The 21,368-nt window shown below is 41.3% G+C and overlaps 1 protein-coding gene across 1 annotated transcript in view; it reads right to left on the bottom strand.

The window, feature by feature from the left end:
* CARS2 (cysteinyl-tRNA synthetase 2, mitochondrial) overlaps window positions 1–21,368 on the bottom strand; it is a 127,923-nt gene that overhangs the window by 10,141 nt on the left and 96,414 nt on the right. Inside the window, exons 9-13 of the mRNA XM_077482888.1 lie at window positions 19,640–19,707; window positions 14,694–14,760; window positions 11,919–12,057; window positions 9,805–9,928; window positions 8,756–8,854 (exon numbers count right to left, since the gene is read on the bottom strand). Of these exons, the coding sequence (XP_077339014.1) occupies window positions 8,756–8,854; window positions 9,805–9,928; window positions 11,919–12,057; window positions 14,694–14,760; window positions 19,640–19,707 (497 nt within the window). The remainder of the gene's footprint in view (window positions 1–8,755; window positions 8,855–9,804; window positions 9,929–11,918; window positions 12,058–14,693; window positions 14,761–19,639; window positions 19,708–21,368) is intronic.

Below are 21,368 nucleotides of genomic sequence, written 5' to 3'. Positions count from 1 at the left end.
TTACCTTATCCCCGCCGCAGGATTTGCTGATTTAACAGTCAATCTGCATTTAGAACATGGGAAAATACTGCGCTTTAAATCTAAAAAATACAAAATACCCTAAGGCTGCTTTCACACTGGGGCGGTATTCAGGCGTTACAGCGCTAAAAATAGCGCCTGTGTAGCACCTGAAAAAAACCGGCCCCTTTCAATGCGCTGGCAGGACGGTGAAAAAAGTCCTGCTAGCCGCATCTTTGGAGCGGTGAAGGAGCGGTGTATTCACCGCTCCTATACCCCTCCTACCCATTGAAATCAATGGGACACCACGGCAATACCACCGGCAAAGCGCCGCTGCAGCGTCGCTTTGCGGGCGGGTTTAACCCTTTTTCGGCCGCTAGCGGGGGTTAAAACCACCCCGCTAGCGCCCGCAGCTAAAACTACGGTAAAGCGCCGCTAAAAATAGCGCCGCTTTACCGCCGACGCCGCTCCCGCCCCAGTGTGAAAGCAGCCTAAATCTCAGGAGCTGCAGTTACTAAGATTTGATACACATCAAACAAGTCAATACGTAAAAAAGTGTAGCTGTGCTATCTAGCTACTCCCACTCAACTATATTAAGTGACTAATGTTACTGCAACATACACAACATCACCAAAGGATCAATGCTTTACCATATAATTCCTCAGCATATGAAAAAATTATATAAATATATACTAATTAAATAAATAAATATCATACAACACTCAAATACTCTTGTAAAAAAGTATGAAAAATGATCAGGGTGAAAATGTATTTTATTATATTATAATTATATATATATATATATATATATATTATAATAATTTTTCACCCTGATAATTTTTCATACTTTTTTACAAAAGTATTTATGAGTTGTGTATGATATTTATTTATTTGATTAGTATATATTTATTTATATAATTTTTTCATATTCTGAGGAATTATATGGTAAAGCATTGATCCTTTGGTGATGTTCTGCACGTTGCAGTAACATTAGTCACTTAATACAGTTGGGTGGGGGTAGCTAGATAGTGCAGCTACACTTTTTTACGTATTGCATTTAGAAAACCTTCAAGGATGGGTCCTTTTTTTTTTTCATCAGGGGGTCCACTCCCTTGGACCTGTAAAAGCACCCTGGCAGAAAAAGCTTTTAGGTAATGTAGCATGACCAAAGCCCTGGGTCCCGGGGTCCAGCTCTGCAAAGAGAAGCGATACAGGCAAAACCTTGAGCTTTGTATACGGGGTACAATCCACTTTGGCCTCAGTGGCACTTTGGATGGATCCGGTCTATGGAGGCTATTTAAATCAAGCAAGGATACCTCCTGGAGCTCTTTGGAGCACATCTTCACTCGTGACCAACACCTTAGACACTGGCAAAAAAAAACTGAGGTACTCCTAGTAGGAGGAGGGGTTATATAGGGAAGTGAACTTCCTGTATTGGGTATACCAGTGGCCATCACCTGAAGGTGCCTATATACCCATTAAGTTATACTTGATACTATAGGCTCGGTGTCCCATGATGTATGATAAAGAAAGTTTATTTATGTCAAATCTTTATCCCGAAATATAAAAAAAAAAAAAAAACCTTAGTTAGACTTACCGGTGACGGTATTTCTACAAGCATTTCTAGCTCCACCTTTTCACAGGAAACACTGCGTGACAACGCCCCTTTAAAATCAGCTGTTTCCACCATGCCATCAGTTGTTACCGAGAATTCCCCCATGCTGGAAGATATAAGCAGACAATACCGAGCACCAGCGATTATAAACCATACATAATAACCTAGGGAGGGAAGCAGATGCTGTCCTGAAAGGCTAGTAGAAATACCGTAAACGTCAAGTTTAACTAAAGTTTTCTCCCTTCACCTTTCAAGACAGCACCTTGGAGATGATAACCGAGAACTTACTTCAGGGTGGGACCACTGCTTGTAAAACCTTCCTGCCAAAAGACTGGTCTGAGGCTGACAGCAAATCCAACCTGTAGTGTCTTATGAAGGTCAAAAGGCTGGACCAAGTGGCAGGCTTGCATATCTGCTGTGGTGATGCCCGGTCCTCTCTGCCCATGAAGCTGCTACTGCCCATGTAGAATGAGGCTATATTACCTCCTGAGGTTCTTCCCCTAAGGTCAAGTATGCTGCTTTAATAGCCTGTTTTAGCCACCTTCCTAAGGTACTCTTGGATGCTTTATCTCCATGGGACTTCCTTCTACTAGGACAAAAAGGAAGAGGTTTTCCTGAGACACTTCATTGCAGCCAGGTATCTCAGGAGACACCTTCTAACGTCCAGAGTATGGAAGGTTTCTTCTTCCGGCTCAGAGGGCATGGGGCACAAAGTAGGGAGTATGATCCCCTGTGTGCATTAAGACCGAAGACACCTTAGCTAGGAAGGCTGGATCTGTCCTCAGCACTATTCGGTCCGGCAGACACCTCATAAAGGGCTCATTGATAATGCCCGTATTTCACTGATTCTATGTGCAGATGTCATTGCAACCATAAGCATTGTCTTTAAGGTCAGGAACCTTAAAGATGTGTCATCAAGCAGCTCAAAATGTGACTTAGTGAGTCCCCTTTCTACCTTCTCTTGTGGGAGGATTCTTTGTTCTATTGAATCAATTTCTTTTCCAGGGAACCCTACTCACTGAGATGGTACAAGGTTCAATTTTTGAAGGTTCAGATGCCAACCTAAGCTGTTTTGATGTCCCTGGGTCACTTGCAGGTTGACCACTACCTGATCTTTTGATTCTGCAAACAGTAGTAGATCATCCTGATGAGGCACTAAGGAGATCCCCTTCAGTCTTAGGGGCTCCAGAGCCTCTGACATCACTTTCATGAACACTCTGGGAGAGGAGGAAAGGCTGAAAGGCAGAATCCTGAATTGAAGGTGCCAAATCTCACCCCCCCCCAAATTGACTGCTAGTCGCAGGAATTTCTGTGATGAAGCTGCAATTGATATGTGAAGATATGCATGCCTCAGGTCGATGGATGCCATGTAGCAGCTGGGAGTAAATTCTTCAGAGAAAATCATATCCATCCGGAACCTCTTGTACTTTATAGGTCAGTTCAGAATCTTCAAGTTAAGAATCAAAACAAAATTTCCTTGATGGCTTTTTGACCCGAAAAACGTGGGACTAAAAACCCCTCCCTTCCTGATCCTTCGGGACTTGGGAAATAACACCCTGTTACATCAGTTCTCTCAAAAGAGACATCATAGCCAGGGCTTTCTTCTGATCCCTCGGAAGATTTGTAATGTAAAAACGACTTGAGGGCGTCTGTGAAAATTCTAGCTGATAGCCTTGACTGATTAGATTTAGAACAAACGGGCTCTTTGTTGCCTTCTCCCAACCTGGCAGGAAAGCCTGCCGCTTTTCACCTATCGGGAGATGGTCGTCATTGCTTTTTTAAAGCTTTGCTTGGGGGTCTAAAAAGCACCCTTCCTTTACCTCTCCCCCTCTGGGGGTTCCAGGGTCTTTTTTAAGTCTGATCTTTTTCTTTATAGGCTTGCAGAAGGAAGAAAATTCTTCCTTTGCTGCACCACTTTCTTTTTCTGTGGAAATGCTTTCTTATCCGTCGTTCTATCGAGGACGGTGTCTAATTCCGGCCCAAACATCAGGTCTCCTGTAAAGGCAATTCCGCACAACTTCACTTTTGATGCAAAGTCCCCTGACCAGGTTTTAAGTCAGAGAGCCCTCCTGGCTGAGTTAATAAGGGCTGAAGATCTGCCTGACATTATGATGGATTCTGCCAAGGCGCCTGCCATGTACTTGCTCGCTCTTAAAAGGGTAGAGAGACTCTAGCAAATCCTTCCTAGAGGTGCCTGCTATCAAATGGCCTTTAAGTTGTTCCAACCAGCATTCCATGTTTCTGGCTACTACTGTAGAGGCCATTGCCGGTTTTAGGTTAGACAAGGACGAATCCCAAGCTTTCCTCAAAAGAGAGTCTGCCCTTTTGTCAATGACGTCTAACAGATTCCCGACCGGTTACTGTCTTTTTACGGGGACAGAATGGCACCCCTTCGCGAAACCCCATATGGTTTCCCTTTAAGCGCCGCCAAAGGGTGCACACGTTCCCGCTACACAGTGGGGGACCCAATGCGCATGGCCGGCGGTCGCAAGCGATCACACGGACGAAAGCCAGCTCGGGGATATGTCTCCTCCCCAAGTCAGTCCTATCCCCATACGATTAGAACACACATTTAACCTCTTGATTGCCCCCTAGTGTTAACCCCTTCCCTGCCAGTGACATTTATACAGTAATCAGTGCATATTTATAGCACTGATCTCTGTATAAATGTCAATGGTCCAAAAAAATGTGTCAAAAGTGTACAATCTGTCGGTCACAATACCGCAAAAAATTGCAGATCACCGCCATTACTAATAAAAAATAAATTTAAAAAATGCCATAAATATTTCTCATAGTTTGTAGATTCTCTAACTTTTGTGCAAACCAATCAATATATGCTTTTTGCTAATTTTTTTTACCAAAAATATGTGGAAGAATACATATCGGCCTAAACTGATGAAGAAATGTGCTTTAAAAAAAAAAATGGGGATATTTCATTATAGCAAAAAGTAAAAAAAATATATATATATTTTCAAAATTGTCACTTTTTTGGTTTATAGAGTAAAAAATAAAAACCGCAGAGATGATCAAAAAAGACCAAAAGAAAGCTCTATTTATGGGAAAAAAAAGGATGCAAATTTCGTTTTGGGTACAGCGTCGCATGACCGCACCAATTGTCAGTTAAAGCAACGCAGTGCCAAATTGTAAAAAGTCCTCTGGTCAGGGAGGGGATAAAATCTTCCAGGGCTGCAGTAGTCAAGTATGCCCATGTCCTCAAATGCAAGCTTGGTCCGTCTTGACACCTAGGAAAAGGCGGCATCAATTTTTGATTTTTTATTCCAAATTAACGCCTCGTCCTCCTGAAAAAGAAACCTTCCTTAGAAAAAAACTGGCCTTTTTCTGGATCCATCCACTCCTTCCTAATTGTGTCGGCCAATACTTTATGAACTGGAAAGACTCCGTGTTTGGCTTCCTCTAGCCCCTGGTACATTTTGTCATGTAACGATAGTTGGGTTTTTTCTTCTTGAATTTCCAAGGTAGTATAGACTGCTTTCAGTAAGTCATCCACCTCTAATAGCATCAGTTTATAGCTGGACACTATAATTTCCTCCTCCCCGTCATCCTCCTCCGAGTCGATAGTTGAGGGGGAAACACACTCTCTCTTCATTCGACTCACTTTCAATTGGTCTAGAAGTGATAGGAAGATTGTCTGGGAGCTCTGTTCTTGGCTTGAACTCTCGCCCTACTTCTTTATGAGGGAACGTACTGTCCCTAGGGTCTCTGACAATTCTTTTCTCACTGAGGAAAAGAGCACCTTACACTCCTGTGCAGACCCTTACTCGTCCTGCAATAAAAGATCTGCAAATCAGTTTGGGCCATGAGTCCCTTAGTGGGTTCTTGCATGAGGGGCATTTTCTTCCCGTGGTTTTCTCTGTTTTGGTAGTAGCTCTCTATAAGACAGAAAAACCCACAGACCCCCCTGGCGAGATCTACAACAAAAACAAGGAACAGAGAGAGAGAGAGAAAAGAGTGCCCAAAGCAACCACCACCAAAATGCCCCAGAGTTTCCCATCCACGCTGAGCTGCTAGTATGATGTGCCCCTATAACAGACAGCTTCAGGTTTAAATCACACATCAATAACAAATAAGCCCCTGTGAAGAAAGGAAAGAGGCACCCCTGCACCTCTCCTACCTGGGCCTGGCTGGGATTCTGGGTGCCTGCATCCGCCATCACTGCTGGCGACTCTGCCTCCTCCATCACCAACGCTGCAGCAGCCGACCTGTATCCTTTTTAAATGAGTGCTTCTTCCAGCTTCTCCGTGCTTGAGGGGAGGAAGGAAGGCCCAGCCAGATGACCCGCCCCTCCCTCCTGTGTTCCAGCAGCAGCAAACACTCGCTGCTATGCCCCACCAGAAGTTCCCACCCCCGGAACTGACGTCACATGCCAATCGGGACTCTGAGCCAACATGTTAACATCTGGCATGTACGCTCAATCTGAGCACACTTGCGGCCCCCCAAGCGCAAGGAACAGGCAAAAACCGGCAGACCCTTACTGCTGTGAGCCGGCAGAAGAAGTGGGCACCGGAGCAACCCCCCCTCTCATGCAGGGGGGGGGGGAGCTGGGCTGGTCTGATGATCAAAAAATGAAAAGTACTGCCAAAACCGCCTCCTTGGAGAGAGCACAGCCCCTCTGGCTCCCCAGCAGTGCTTCCGCCATGGCAGAGAAAACACTAAAATTAATGGCATGATGGTAGCAGCTGATTTTAAAGGGATGTTGTCACATGGTGTTTCCTGTGAAGAGGTGGAGCTAAGCTCTCTCCAAGGTGCTGTCCTGAAAGGGCGAAGGGAGGAAAAACTGTAACTGCTTATAAAGTATTAGCTGGAGTTCAGCTAGTTTGTTTGTGAATCAAAATCTGCTAGTACATCTAACACTCCCTCACCCCCACACTGACAATGCTGCTATCCAAAGGTGCCCCTGTTCTGCTTCATCCAGAGTGGGGGCACTCTAATACAGGAGATGTGTTACTGACCAGATCACAAGGTGAAAACAGAGGGAAAGAGCTTAATAAAAGAAAACTAAATGCAGCCAACATATAGAATCGGTAAGCTGGAATATATTACATTTTTGGTTTTGGGTTGAATACTGCTTTAAAAGAAAAAATTGGAATTTAAAAAACAAAAACACAAAAAAAAAAAAAAAAACACATTTATACGGACCTAGGAGGATGCAGCACTGGATCAATGCTGCATCTGTACTCCACCAGCTCTGTAGTGAGAACTGAGCGATCAAACACTGCTGATCCCTCAGTTGTCCCCCCTCCGCTTTGAGCAGGAGCTGTGACTGTCCAGCCACAAGCGTCACCCCTCAATCGCTCACTGTGGCTGTGGAGGAAGTGGGAGGGGCTGGCTCAGGCTCTCAGTGAATCGCTGAGAGGCTGAGCCAGGTGTCAGTGGCAGATACCAACTATCTCAAAGAGCAAGCAATTGAGCTGCATGTTTGAAAATGACTTGCTAAGCCAAGGATATGCAATCAGCGGACCTCCAGCTGATGTAAAACTACAAGTCCCATCATGCTTCTGCCTCTGAGTGTCATGCTTGTGGCTGTCAGTCTTGCTATGCCTCATGGGACTTGTAGTTCTGCAACAGCTGGAGGTCCGCTTATTGCATATCCCTGTGCTAAGCTAATGCTAGACTTGCCAGGCTCCACAAGTTTGTAGCACAATTGCAGCAATTCCGCATTGCATGACTACAGATCAACTTTCTTTACAAACATTCTGTAAGTTCTGAAAGTTCTGGTTCAGTTACGTTGTGCAGAAGTCATCTCACCACATGGGTCACTGTGGCTGAAATTTCATGCTCAAGACTCGCAGAGCTCCCGCTGTAGACTCAACACTGCAATTTTGCTCTTGCTAGAGACTTGCCATGCAAATTTGCTACAAATTGAAGTGTCAACTAGAACTTAGAAATGCTCTGCAAGTGTACAAAGTGCCAGTGAAAATGTGCAGCAAGTTTACAGATTTGCAATTCAACACTGCCACAAATTTGTGGCAAGTTATCTTTGCTATCTGGGATATGATCGGGATCTTTCTCAAGCCTGCAACGTCTGAATGACTTGGCTGAAAATGGTCACAGGAGTGCTGAACGAACTGCACTCCTGTAATCCACTGCAGATGTGTTCCACATGTGACCAGATCACCAAAAACTTTGGCCATTCTTCTCCTTTAAATGAAATGAAAGCTTTTGGGCACAGAATGCTAAATCTATTTGACACAAAAGATATTGGCCTCAATGTTAATCTCTATTTTCAAAATCACCATCAGATATTTTTATGGCCATTCTCAAGTATAAGTACATTTTCCCTACGCTTAGTGCACGAGGTGAAGCTTAGTGAAAACTCTTTTTGCAAAGAATACCCAATTAAGAGCACACAGGATTGGATGACGACATCACAGCTTAACCTTCATCAATTCAAGTTAGGTGAAAATTATTTTCGCTAAAGCTGGCTATAGATGCAATTTGCTTTCATTCGACCATGGGCTGAAGTAAAGAAAATTGCTAGACTCTCCCATCAACACAGTCGTTGTTGATGGGGGAATCCATCCCACAGGATGACTGTATTCTGACAGCAGGGAGGTTTTCCTGCAGTCAGAATATAATGATCACTGCTGGCAGCTAGAGCCGACAGCAGTGATCGTACAAAAAAAAAAAACAGACAGATTGGTAGCACTGAATGCAATCAATAGATCGACTTCAGTACAAGCAGCCTGCCCATAGAGGGATCAAAATTCTGACAGTTACTGCTGAACCTGCCACATTTTGATCCGTCTATGGCCAGCTTTAGTAAATGAGCTGTTGAAGTCGTCATGTAAATTCAAACATCCTGTTTTTTTGTTTTCTTACACATAATTGGGCTTTTAGTAAATACATCATTACTTTATCCATTATTCATTTTTATCTTTTTAGTAGTCTGTACACAGTTGTATTCCAAAGATATAATTCATTCAACTGAAGAGAGTACAACTAATAAAAAGTTTGTCCAGAAAAAAACTATGCATTTATAAAAATGACCATTACTATTTTATACAAAGTAATAAGCAGACATGCAGTATAAAGGTAGAGTAGAAATATACATAAGGAGGAAATGAAATACATACAGTATGTGTGCAGAACTTGTGCTTGTATGGTCATCACAATGGGTGTTACCTGCTTTTGCTGCATAGAAATTCCCAATTGCTCCAGGACCTGCTCTATATAAGTCACCATAGCACCATAAACAAGTGGACTACGGGCATGCTGAACTTCCTGCAGGGAACAGAAAAGAAAATGTACTTTTATAATATTACAAAACACCAGAACCAATATAAAGAACTATAAAAAAAAAGCAGTCTCCTTATATTCTTTAGAAATCTAAGACTCCATACACATGATTAGATTATCTGAAGATTTTTGTCTTCAAATTTATGAAAACTGTATAATATGAGGTCAAACCTTAAGAGTTTCAATTTGTATGCAATCAGGCAGGCCCTTGCACTACATGGTTTTGTTAACTCTGAAGACAAAAATGTGCAGAAAATCTGATAGTGTGCAAGACTGTTTTTTTTTTTTTTTAATTGGGTCTGGTCTGTGTCTGAAAGGGCTCAGTGCTAATGGTGGCCATACATTATACAAGTTTCTTATTCAATTTCCTTTAGATTTACCGTTAACTATGTAGTGCAAGGGCCTGTCTGACTGCATACAAATTAAAAGTATTTAGGTTTGGCCCTTATATTATATGGTTTTGGTAAATCTAAAGGAAAATTGTACAATGTATGGCCAGCCTAAGAGTGTATCTAAAATATAAGAGAAAAAATTATTCATTATTAGAGTGTGAATGGGAATGTCTTGAAAAGATGCACATCATTAAACGTCATAAAGCCTGGACACATTATCATTCCTCTCAAAGCCAATTAAATTCACAGTAAAGATAGCTTTTTATTTTATTTTTTTATTTTTTTGTTAACAGCGTCTTGTAAACCGTTTAAAGTTTTATGCATATGAAATAAAATTAAGCTAGTCCTGCAAATCTTTATATGTAATGATATTTTGAGATACATAGTAGAGTATATAGCTGAATATATTAAAAACTCACAAAATGATATCCAAATATGTACTTCAACTAAGCAGAAGGGAAGATGGTTTTGGAGCTAAAGGGCTAACCTTAAGCCTGCTGCCATGGACAGCAGCCATCTTTAGATTATATGCTGATGGGTTACCTTGGAAACAGTCTTAAGCTGTCGGTTACCATGGTGAATGAGGTCCATAACGGCATCAACAGCTCGCAGGGTGTCAAAGTCATCAGCAAGTGCTGCCTTAACATTCACTTTTGTTTTATTCAGGCTTTCAACAATGAAAGAAAAACATTTACAGTGAGCAGAGCATGGCGTAGCGTAACACAGTATTAACATTGTCACGTGGATTAAAGGCATATAACAGCAAATCAGTGTAGTCCACAAACACTGCTGTGAAAGGGGAAGTAAAATGTACAGTCAATGGGCAGTAAAATGTTCAATTGTGATGTGCTCACAAATAAAAGACTAAAACAAGTCCTGAATACATTAGATCAGTTTATTTCAATGGTTGGATCCCCCAAAACCATAATAACTAGTGCAACAAGGACTGAATATTATAGTGTGGGCAGAGGGAGGCATATAAGATTTTAAGCTCATTGTATTTTAAGCTTTTAAGCCATATCCATTCTGAAGGCACTGTAGGCATTATATAGGAATGGGGAACATATTAAAGAGTAATGCATTAATACAGAAAATAAAAGCTAAAAATAGAACAATCTTTTCTATGTATGTATAAATCACCCCAAGGCAGAAATTGTTTAATTGTTTTTATTAATATAAATGGTCACCTAGAATTTTTTCTTAAATCTAAATTCCAGACAACACAATTATCATATAAGCCATCTCATGGCTTACCTTAATTATTCACAGTTTTTTTATAGCTATTCAAATTATCCAAAAATCCATCCATTACATCTGCTTCACCTTCCTGCTGTTCCATTCTTTCATAGACACATAAAGAAGAAGCCTTGTGAGGGCTCTCTGTGATTGGAGCAAACAAAGTGCTAGGCACTTTCTCTCTGGATTAATGTAAAGGCACTGGTGCCTGGGTATTGGTTGTATCCAGAGCAACATTATGGTTGCAGCATTAGATTTAGAAAAAGCCTCATGCCATGGCTGAATTATGTGCCATTTTGTGAGCAAAGTTTTGACACTTCCATGTAGTGTCATAGCTTGTTGCTCAGCCCCAGCCCACACATACCTATTGGCCCATTACTATGATTGGCTGTATCAGTAACCAATAGAAATGTGCAGGAAGGTCCAGAAAAGCGTTGGTTAGAGTATACCAAAGCTGTATTTGTCAGAACAGCCCTGCACTTATCTCCAACAGCGGAGTTTGGGAGGCTGCTGCAGTCTTTAGGCACCTGTACGTTAAACCTACAACACATATGCCCCCCACCTCTCCTACTCATGTGACAGGGTCTCTTATGTTCCTCTGCTCATTAAAATAAAATCCTTAGCAAACACTGACAGGCTAATTTTTAAAGTGATAATAAAAAAAAAAAAAACTGAAGGTTTACTAACAAACATGCCTATACTTACCTGCTCTGTGGTCTTGCACAGAGCAGCCCAAATCCTCTTCTTCTAGGGTCCCCCGCTGGCACTCAAGGCCCCTTCTCTCTCCCTGGGGGGCACCCATGCGAGCTCGCTCCTGAGTCCTGCTGCTGCGTCCATTGACACAGACAGCGGGACTCTGCCCAGCCACCCGCTCCTGGGTCAACGGATGTGATTGACAGCAGCTTGTGCACATCGCTGGATAGGATGGGCTCAGGTAAGGAAAAGGGGGGGGGGGGGGGGGTCTGGATGGCAGCAGCACCACAGAACTTTAAGGCTTTAGAACCACTTTAATCAAAAATGGTACTAACGTATATCAAAAAATCCATGCTTGCCCATGTATATGTACAGCACACATTTTACTAGCACGAATAAAAAAAATGTATACATTGCAAAAAAGCATGTTCAAGCACAGCATGGAATTTCTGAATCATAATATTAAGCATTATTTTAAATCCACTAAATATTATACAGTTCTATCACAGTATTCAAGGCCGTGCACCATACATCCAAGAGACACACTATGCTCAAATCACTCTATTTTTAGCCATGTGACTGTAATAATAAATGTCATAAGACTCAACTGAAGGTAACTGTCACTTATTTTGCAAATAAGCATCCTCATCCTGGTGTGCTAATATTGTGAATTCATTCCATAATATGGTACATTATTCATAGGAGTACAAATGCTGGTCATAAATTACCTGTCCCAGAGTATATCCTCCTGAATCGGCTCGCAAGTGAGCTGACCTTTTAGATATGCATTGGCATCATCAATAAATGACGAAATTATCTTAAGGATACTTCTTGCTTCAGTCATGGAATCTTGGCTGTACTCTACAGCTAAACATGTAAAACAAGCAAGAACACAAACATGTAATTATTATTATTCAGGATTGATAATAGTAATACTTTTTTGGCAATATAAAACGTATTAGAGATCACTGTTACAAATCAGCTACCGGGTTTAATAGGCAAAACAGCAATATCCACGTTTTCAATTTTTCAAAAGGATCTCAGTCTTTTTTTTTTTTTGTTTTAGGTACACCAGCCATGAGAGGAATACCAAGGTCTGCTGTTGCTGACCTCCTGTAAATGGTCTCTGTCTGTAATCTGGCCCAGAAAAAAAGAAAACAAAATGAGAAAAGGTTTTTATAGCTTATCTTTATGCCTGTTGTAGGTGAGTGGCTCAGAGGCATCTATGGAATAGTCAGGTATATGTTCTTTTTCTGACTAGCCTCCTGCTAACACATAATATGCCATGGTTCTCCAATTCCAAGATCTACCTTCAGAGATTTTTATAGACTGGAAAACAGAGTTACCACGATGGCAAGGCAAACGTTTTTATGAAGCAGAACCTCTCTCAGGTTTAAACTGACAAAACACTATTTGCTTCACTTTTACAGGAGTATTAAAAGGCCATTATACCCAAACTACAGAACATTTATAAACTGGTCAATGTAAAACTGACTTCAATGACATTTAAGGAAAAAGAAAACGTGTAAAGAAATGATCAGAAGAATAGATATTTGACACCAAAATAATATACTGTGTAGTAAAATTTTTCAGCACATGGCTAACTTCCTATTCAGTAATGGCTAGTTTACATCAATGCAATTTAGCACTTTTACTGGATAATGGGAATTGGAGGCACTGCACGGTACGCCAGGTAATCCTGCAAGTAATAGCACTTTCTGTTGCAGGCTGAAAATGCTAAGCCACTGCCTCACAATTAGCAGCAATGTTGTCAGCCTGTCCTCAAACTCCTGCAGTTGGTCATTGGGCTTCATATCCAATAGGCTTGGCAGGCAACCCAACAACCAACTGAAGGAGATTGCATGGCTGGCTGACAATTCTTCTGTCAATTGTGAGCTTAGTGTTGTCAACCTGTAGCAGTAAATGCACAAAGTGCTGTTACTTGCAAGAATAATCCATACAACTTTGCAAAAGATTCCCAAAAAAATGATTTGTGTAAAGTGTATGTAAACCCTAACAAGTAACGTATTTGCTCCCTTTTGGTTTGCTAAATATCCAATTGAAAGTGTTCTGTTATATCTATTGAAAAAGCACAAAATTAGGATTTTTGGTTTACCTGTAAAATCCTTTTCTTGGAGTAAATCACAGGACACATAACAGTTAAGAACCTTGACCACTTTATCTGCTTCTTCCTGAGCTGCTCAGAAAGAATATACTTTTGCCTGAAGTCACCTCCTGAATATAGGCATTCAAGGATGTTTCAAACAAGGGCAACCACTCAATTGACTTCTTCCAGAGAAGTTCCACCAACCAATCCTTGAGCCACAGGACCCTCCTCAACTAGACCAACATAGTGCCCACCCATGGAAGCTGCTTCATGGAGTCTTCCAAGGTATCCACAAAGCAATTCAGAAACCTCAGAGTTCTTGGAAAATCTTACAGAAGCTTCCAAATGGCATTGCCCACCTGATCTGATTTTGTGGACTGAGAACATGGTTTGCGCAAACATCAACATCTTGACAAACTCCCACCGCAGCCACTGCAGGCTGCAGAGCTGCTCCCACCAGAGAGAAGGATGACTTAAAGATGGCCCCTAATCACTTGCGAGGGATCTCGTCCACTGGGACCATCAGAATCCTAGAGATAGGGTCTTAGAGGTGTAGATAAGAAATACCCATTGTAACTGCCAGAGAATACAATTTTTTGTATAATTCTTTCTCCATGGGGTACTGGAGAGCAGATTGCTTTGGTGGCGAAAGCACCTTCTAAGCCAGGACCCAAACCAAATACTTTTGAGGAAGAAGATTCTGGTAGTGGTAACTTATAGTTAGTGCACATCTGCTAGGAAGGCTACTATGGTCTCTCGTGTCCGAGACCCTAAAATTTCTCCTGTGAAGGCTCATCCACAGAGGATTCCTGACCCTCAAACTTCTACTTTTACTTAATTCAGAGGGATTTCCTCCGACACCTTATCCACCCTAAATAGAGGGAAAAGAGAGTGCCCACTTTTGTATCCCAGGTGAATCACAAAAAATTTTGTGAAAACCCCTGAGAGCTGGCCCCAAATGCAGATTGTGCACCTGAGACAGGTGAGCCATTTGCAGGGTGAACCTTGCCAGGGGGACCTCCCTACCTGAAAAATAGGATTTTTTCAGGTAGGCCCATCCCATTGTCCTCATTTTAACCTCCCTGCCTGTGTGAGGGCAGTGCTTATTGATGATTAATCTGGCCTATGTATCCCAAAGGGAAGTGGCCACTTAGCTGAGAGGAGTGTTGACCTAAGCCAGAACACCTTGCATGGCAGTCAATAGCAGTGCCTATATAGGGAATGCTGCAGTAAGTTAGGGTAAAAGGCAGGATGGTGCTGAAGAAAGGTCAGTTTTCTTGAAAGGCAGGAGCACAATATAACATCAATATTTTTTACTTGCAGTGTGTTTAAAAGGGATAAAGCATAGGGAAATGTGCATGTATTGCACAGAAATTATGAATTGCATCAACATTACCTGATTTATATTTAGTTCGTAAGCAAAACATACGAAACTCTTCTGCCGAATAAGTCTTTAGGTAATCCTAAAAAGTAAACAAGATTTCACAATCATTTTGTTCTGGAAGGAAAACGCCAGTTTTAAAAAATATATAGCTTTTCATGGAAAAACATGTTATAGCTCTAAATGAAACCTTTTAACATTTGTATATCTTTAAAGTTGGGAGGGCTGCTTATAAGACTAGAATTCCTAAACCACAGACCCATAAGAAACACCCGTTAGTGCCTGTCCTATTTTAGGATACATGGGTGTCCGTGGGAGGAATGCTGCGTCTGTGCCCTCTCTTCACCTTTATATTAGCAAGATTGATGCATGAAACGCAAGGAGGAAAGTCCCCAGCCTTGACTTATTTAGTTATTTCCAACTCAGGCATTATAAAGAAAGTATTCTATATCAGCCTTCTTTCTTTATCTGGCTTTGAACATAATAGTCACTATGTTCCACCCTTGGGATTGATACCTTCATTAACTGCTCTTTCCTAACATCCATTCAGAAGTCGAAATACACTAACATTTGAAGAGGATTTGTGGTGGGAGGCGGGCGCAGAGACTCTACTTGATAAGGAATACACAGATACACAATCTGGCACAGACAAGAGCTTAATACATATTCTATCCTTGAAAAACTGTACTTTTTGGTGGCACATCTTCCTACTCTAAAATCTGTTTTCATAGATTGAATTTCCCAGCTTGATTGATACATACTGTATGTGCTGGACCTGCCCTTAAGCACAATAAATTTGGATAAGAGTAGACTCTATACAGCATTACAGATTTACGGAAACATTCCTGTGATGCTTTCATCCACAACATTTTCATTTATCCAACATGAATACACCTTGATGATACATATTTTTAATATGACAAAATCATTTTTTTTTGTTAAAATTGTTATAAATGAACAGCAGCCTATTTAAAAACCATATGGCCAGCCTCCTTGACAAACATACAATATTCTTAGCAGCTTGACAACCATGGGTTGGCTACAACCATCCAAAGGGCAAAACCACAGGCTTCTCTCCCTATGCAGTTGCTAGGCTTGCTGCCTCCAAAGCAATAAAAAAGGTGCCATAAACAGGTGAGGAGTGAACAGCCTTCATTTTTTCTCTTTTCTTCTTTCTTTTCTTTGTAGTTGCCATATGCCATTTTTCTTTTCAATCTCTCTTTTTTTTTTTTATTCTTATAATGCTTACATGGATGTGCTTTATTGTGTGTCCTGTTCTTTGCTATACCTAGTATTTGCTCTGCATTTTTTCCAATATCTGGCATCTAATATAACTTCTGTAAAAGGGGAAAAAACTGCACAATTAGAGATAGCGTCTTTATGGGAAAGAAAATACACCAGGAGACATGCATTGGAAGTACTCATGTATTCTACTTTGAAAGTAGTGTACTAACCCAGTAAGTTTGAATTTAAATTGTTAAAAATCAGCAGAACCTCAAAGAGGTGAATAATGGAGTTGAAACGGCACACTACACTATTGAACTATTAAATATATTTTTGTAGAGAAGAAAAAAAAACTAATTTCACTTAGCTATAATGATCATTACTGGTCATAACAACATTTATAGGACCCAATGGAAGCTGAAAATAGCAGTCACGTGGCTGAAAATTACAACCAATCTAGAAATGAAAGGATAAGTTCACCTATGGAAACATGTTACATGTTCCACCCGTTTTTAGGGTGGAACATGTAACATGTTTCCAATGCTGCAGCTGCTCCCCGCTGCTCTATCTACCTGTGACAGCAGTATAGGGAGAAGTTCCCTGTACTAGCTGTCACTTTTTGAAAAGGGCGCACAACATTCATTCTCAGAGCTCTGTGTATGAATGAACTACAAGTTCTGACATTCTTTGCACTTGTAGTTTTCAATGAACTACCACGGCACTGTTGAGCGCTGTGGTCATTCATTGAGTCTTCCTGTCAGTGTGAAACTACTTGGCCGTGTGATGTACGAGACAGACAGCTCATACCTGCATAGCATCAGTGATCTGCTGATCCCTGGTGCAATGCTTTCTAATCTCCTGAAAAAAAAAAAAATAGTACATGCACATTTATTTGCCTGTATCATTTTTTTTTAAAGTGAACTTATCCTTAACACATTTATACAATAGCTTAGCAAATGGTAAAAATTTGAGAAAAAAAGCCAAGCTGTCAATTTTAATATAAAACAGATATATAAAATTTATAGCAATACTTGGTTTTTGCACATATCGCTCTTCTTAAACCCCCCCCCCCCCCCCCACCTGCACTGTACCTACCCTTTATGCAAAAATATTTATAAATACTGTAGAGTACTATGTGGACCCTTCATTCCTCTAGACCGATCCCTGCGGTCTCTTTTCCCCTACACTCTGGCCAGATGCCCCTGACATAATCAAAACCAATGCAGGGACCATAGTCCTACACTAGCCACGAAGAAGTCAACGGACAGTCCACTGCTGGTGCTCCAAGAGAGAACTTTATACTTTACCTGGAGTTGGCTTTAAGGTTTCCACCACTTCAGTTTATAAATTATACAGAATCTTCTGAATGTGAACAATAACAAAGCTTAAAGCAAATATTTACCATTTCATATTAATGCAGTGTCATTGCGTTTTAGGTCCCATTCACACCAGAAACTGCACAAAACTTTTCATTTTTGACTGCATAATTATATGCATTTTAAGAGCGTCTGAATGAATGTTATGTGCTGCATTTAGCACTGCGTATGCAGTGCATTTTTCTATATGTATTTGGGCTATAAGGGGTACAGTGTGGTGCGTTTTAAGCAAGTTTGTAGTGCTTTTTCTGCATTTGTGGTGCAGAAAAAAGAAGCATGCTCTACTTTTTTCAACTGTGCTGAACTGCACTGCAATGATGTGACCAGTACCCTTAGGATTGCCTTGGTTTTAAGTTGTCTATGCAGTCTGAGTGCAGTTCAAAATGCATCCAACTGCGTTCGGTGTGAAAGGGCCCTTCCAGCCATGTTCTCCTATAAATACTGAACAAGCACTACAGTCATGTAGATATAATCCTCTAGGTATTGCCAAGCCTCTCCGACCCCAGCTTCTGATCAGGCTTTAAACTCCCACTCCCTGCATCAAGCCTCTTTCCCTTTACCCATTGGCCTTAAAACCATGCTGTAAAGAAGAACTAAAGGAAGATTATAATCTCGGATTAGGAAATCTCCCGCAGACAAGCACTACTTCAGAAGATTTTGTGTGAAAGCTTGGTAATCATTCTCATGAGATTAGTCTCACGAGTTTTCACCTCAAAAATGGGAAGACTCAAGCAATCATAAAAAAAATAAAAAAATTAAATCTTCCTTTCTTTCAAGCCTATATAGAGGAGAGGTAATTGCTAATACTTTTTGTGGAACTGTTACTTGACTTCTAATCTCTTGGGCAGCAGCTCTCATAAAAACTGTGATAGAAAGAAAGCAACCAATTGGTTTCAGTAGCATAACTAAGCTAAAGAAACTTGTAGGTGAGCCACTCAGGCTTGGCTTTCAGGAGGGGTGCAAATTGTCATGATCAAGCTCCGAGGGGCAGAGCAAAATGTGTTGGTGGCATGGCTTGGTTGGAGCCCAGGCTGAGGTTGCCATACACCTAACTACTATAATACTAAAATGTCATATGAGCTATACCATTATAATGCAATTTAAAAAGTCATTTTTATTCTTTTTAAATTTGCAGCTTTCAATAAAATAAGGCAATATTGCCATGAGGAACCTTGTCAGGTACATCCTTTGGAAGAGTAAGAACTCCCCATCACATTTACTGCCAGTAGAGACTATAAGCAGCTATGTAGAGGCTTATTGTGCCAGCATGCCCTGCCATTGTCACTATAATGAATTTCATACAGAAAACTGACATGCTGCCATCACTGTGGTGCAATGCAAGTAGGCAGGAAGTGGATGCCAACAAGCTTGCAGGTCATCAGCAGCATCGAGATGCACAAATATATAATAAAAAAAGTCAAAAACAGTTTTCTAAAAAAAAATGTTGAAAAACAGATATTGCCCATGATACATGGTGCTTTAACCAACTAGAGGGCATCTGGTTAGGTTTTAAATCTATTGTACCCATGTACAGATTCCAATGAGGCAATCACCACCAAGTGATTAAATCTCTTAGGTGAAGGAAACTAAAAAACGGTTCATGTAGGCCAGTCCTGGGGCTGGATTCACTATGTGTTACAGCAACATTATGTGCGTTGGTCCACTGTGGACCATTTATTTGTAATGGAACCCTAATGCACCGGTTTTGCAGCACACTATTGTGAGATCTGGTACTACATGTTACTATTGTCCATTGTGGTGTGTTGAATAGGCTTCTTAAACATAACACACATTAAAGTGCATGTGTTAAAGCAACGTACCAGATTGGACAGGTGCAAATCCAAAAAACATTTGCTACAGTAGTCAACTAAAAAGCCTAAAAAAATAAAAATAAAAAATAAAAAGGACAGTCCTCTGGCTACCTGGCTTGGACATTATTATTCTGAGAGTAGACTGGGATAGAAGCCAGCCTAGGGAGATAATGCTCTAGAGGGGAGGGAAGAAACAAAGCAATGATCAAGGATATACTTCAGTTAGTTGTGAATGTTTACAAATGACACTTGTCCTGACGGAAGTTTGGCACATGGATCCATAGAATGCATTTATAATGTACAAAGATTCTCACCTCAGCATACCTCCAAATTAAAACTCATTTAAATGCTAGACAAGGCAGCAGGCTTTGTTCCCAGACAGATAACAGGAAAACAATACACTCTCATATGAATTATTTGTAGCTTATATACAGCAGATGTCATTCCCAAACACCGCCAGTCAAGCCATATAGGAAAGGCTCAGTCATTAGCTGAAATCAGTATGGGAATAAAGGAAGGAAGCACTAATACCAATGGGCACAGGTATTACCTTCACTGTGATGTAGTTTTTTAAAGACTTTGACATTTTCTCCTCATTTCCTTTCAGATGTAAATGTCCTAAGAGAGAGAGAAAAAAAAAAAAAAGAATGTCCTCATTTTGTCATACAAAATAAATCTGATTGAGAAGACTTTACTTAAAATACAATTAAAATGTGATGACACGCAGGAGCTGGAGAGTAAGTAAAGAAGGTAATAAAAGTACAAGTGGTCCATGAAGTCACCTTCATAGTGCAAGGAAAGCAAAGAAATACTGTTATAGAAAAAAATGATTAAAGCGCAGAGAAGGGAACTGGGAATAAGAAATCCACATGGACACAAGACAAGATTTAAGGAGAGTTGGAATATCCTCAGGTGTGTTTAAATATGCATTTATGAGTAATACACACTAGAGAAAGTGTGGAACTTATGAGGAAGTGGTCTATTAACCAACTAGAAGCAGCAGCATCTTGGAAGTATGAGCAATGCCACAAAATGGCTGACTTTTTATCAGAGATGACAGGAACAACTTAACTAGCTAGCTAACTAACTAGTTTAACAAGTGTTAACTCCTTTATCTCCTATAGGAGCAGTAAGCACGAGATGCATCGGTGAGCGGCGAGAGAGGATGTCCCCCTCCCGCCGCTTGGAACGATTTCACGAGAACGCCGGCCATCTGTTAAAAAACGGTACTGGGGTTAGGGATGATATCTTCAGCCATAATCCCGGTAAACCACTTGCAAACCGCAACGTATATATATATATATATATATATATATATATGTATTGCGGTTGGCAGGTGGTTAAAAATGCATGCGTTTTTGGTAAGATGCAAAGGTTTAAAACTGGCAAGAATGGGAACAGAGGGGCGCCAGACTGAGTGCAGTATAAATCATATATTTAATAAAAACAAGTAGTATCTCACAGGTTAAATTAGATGAGTTCAGTATGTGGTGAAAATCGCTAGTCCTGGAGTCTCATAAAAGTCTTCCCTTTGCAGCCTGGGGCACTGGTGTGATCTTACAGGGATCCAGAGAATGCTGGGAACCAGGAGGCAGGAAACAAGAAGCAGCTGGTCGTGACTTCACAGGAACAGGAAATGTGATTATTCACAGTGGCAAGGAAACTACAGATGGTCTGATGAAGAAGCTGTAGCTTCGAAATGCATTACCATTCCTTGCCACTGTAAAAGTTCTTTTAGAATGTTGCTATCACACAATGCAAAATTGCTGCATGCGGAGATGTAGTGCCACATACCTTCTTATATCGCCTGTGACATGCTGGAGGTCTGCAGAGGAAGGACCCCCCCCCCCCCCCCCCCCCCCCCGAGATCCCCTGCTGACATCTTGGAGAGGGAACGATTAGCTAAGGGCAGCCTGCCACTTCCTTAGCCCGCTGAAGCTCTGCACAGGGAGGGGGGGCTGAGATCCCGCCTGCTGACATCTTGGAGAGGGGGAGATAAGCAGAGTGCATCCTGCCACTTCCTTAGCCCGCCAGAGCTATGCACAGCGAGGGGAGCCGAGACCCATCCCCCAACATCTCAGAGAGGGGGAGATAAGCTGAGTGTATCCTGCCACTTCCTTAGCCCGCCAGAGATTTGCACAGGGAGGGGGGCCGAGATCCTCCCCCCGCTGACAGCTGAGAGGAGCAGGAGATCAGCTGATCGCAGAGTAGCTGTATTCCGAAGGTAATTGGCACAACTGACACACACAGTCTACACTATACACTACTACAATGGAGTA

Source organism: Lithobates pipiens, unplaced genomic scaffold, assembly GCF_037356315.1.
Source record: "Lithobates pipiens isolate NorthernLeopardFrog02 unplaced genomic scaffold, aLitPip1_a1.2 Scaffold_16, whole genome shotgun sequence".
NCBI lineage: Eukaryota > Metazoa > Chordata > Amphibia > Anura > Ranidae > Lithobates > Lithobates pipiens.
The sequence above is the reverse complement of the archived record's forward strand: the minus strand, read 5'-3'. Positions and strand labels throughout refer to the sequence as shown.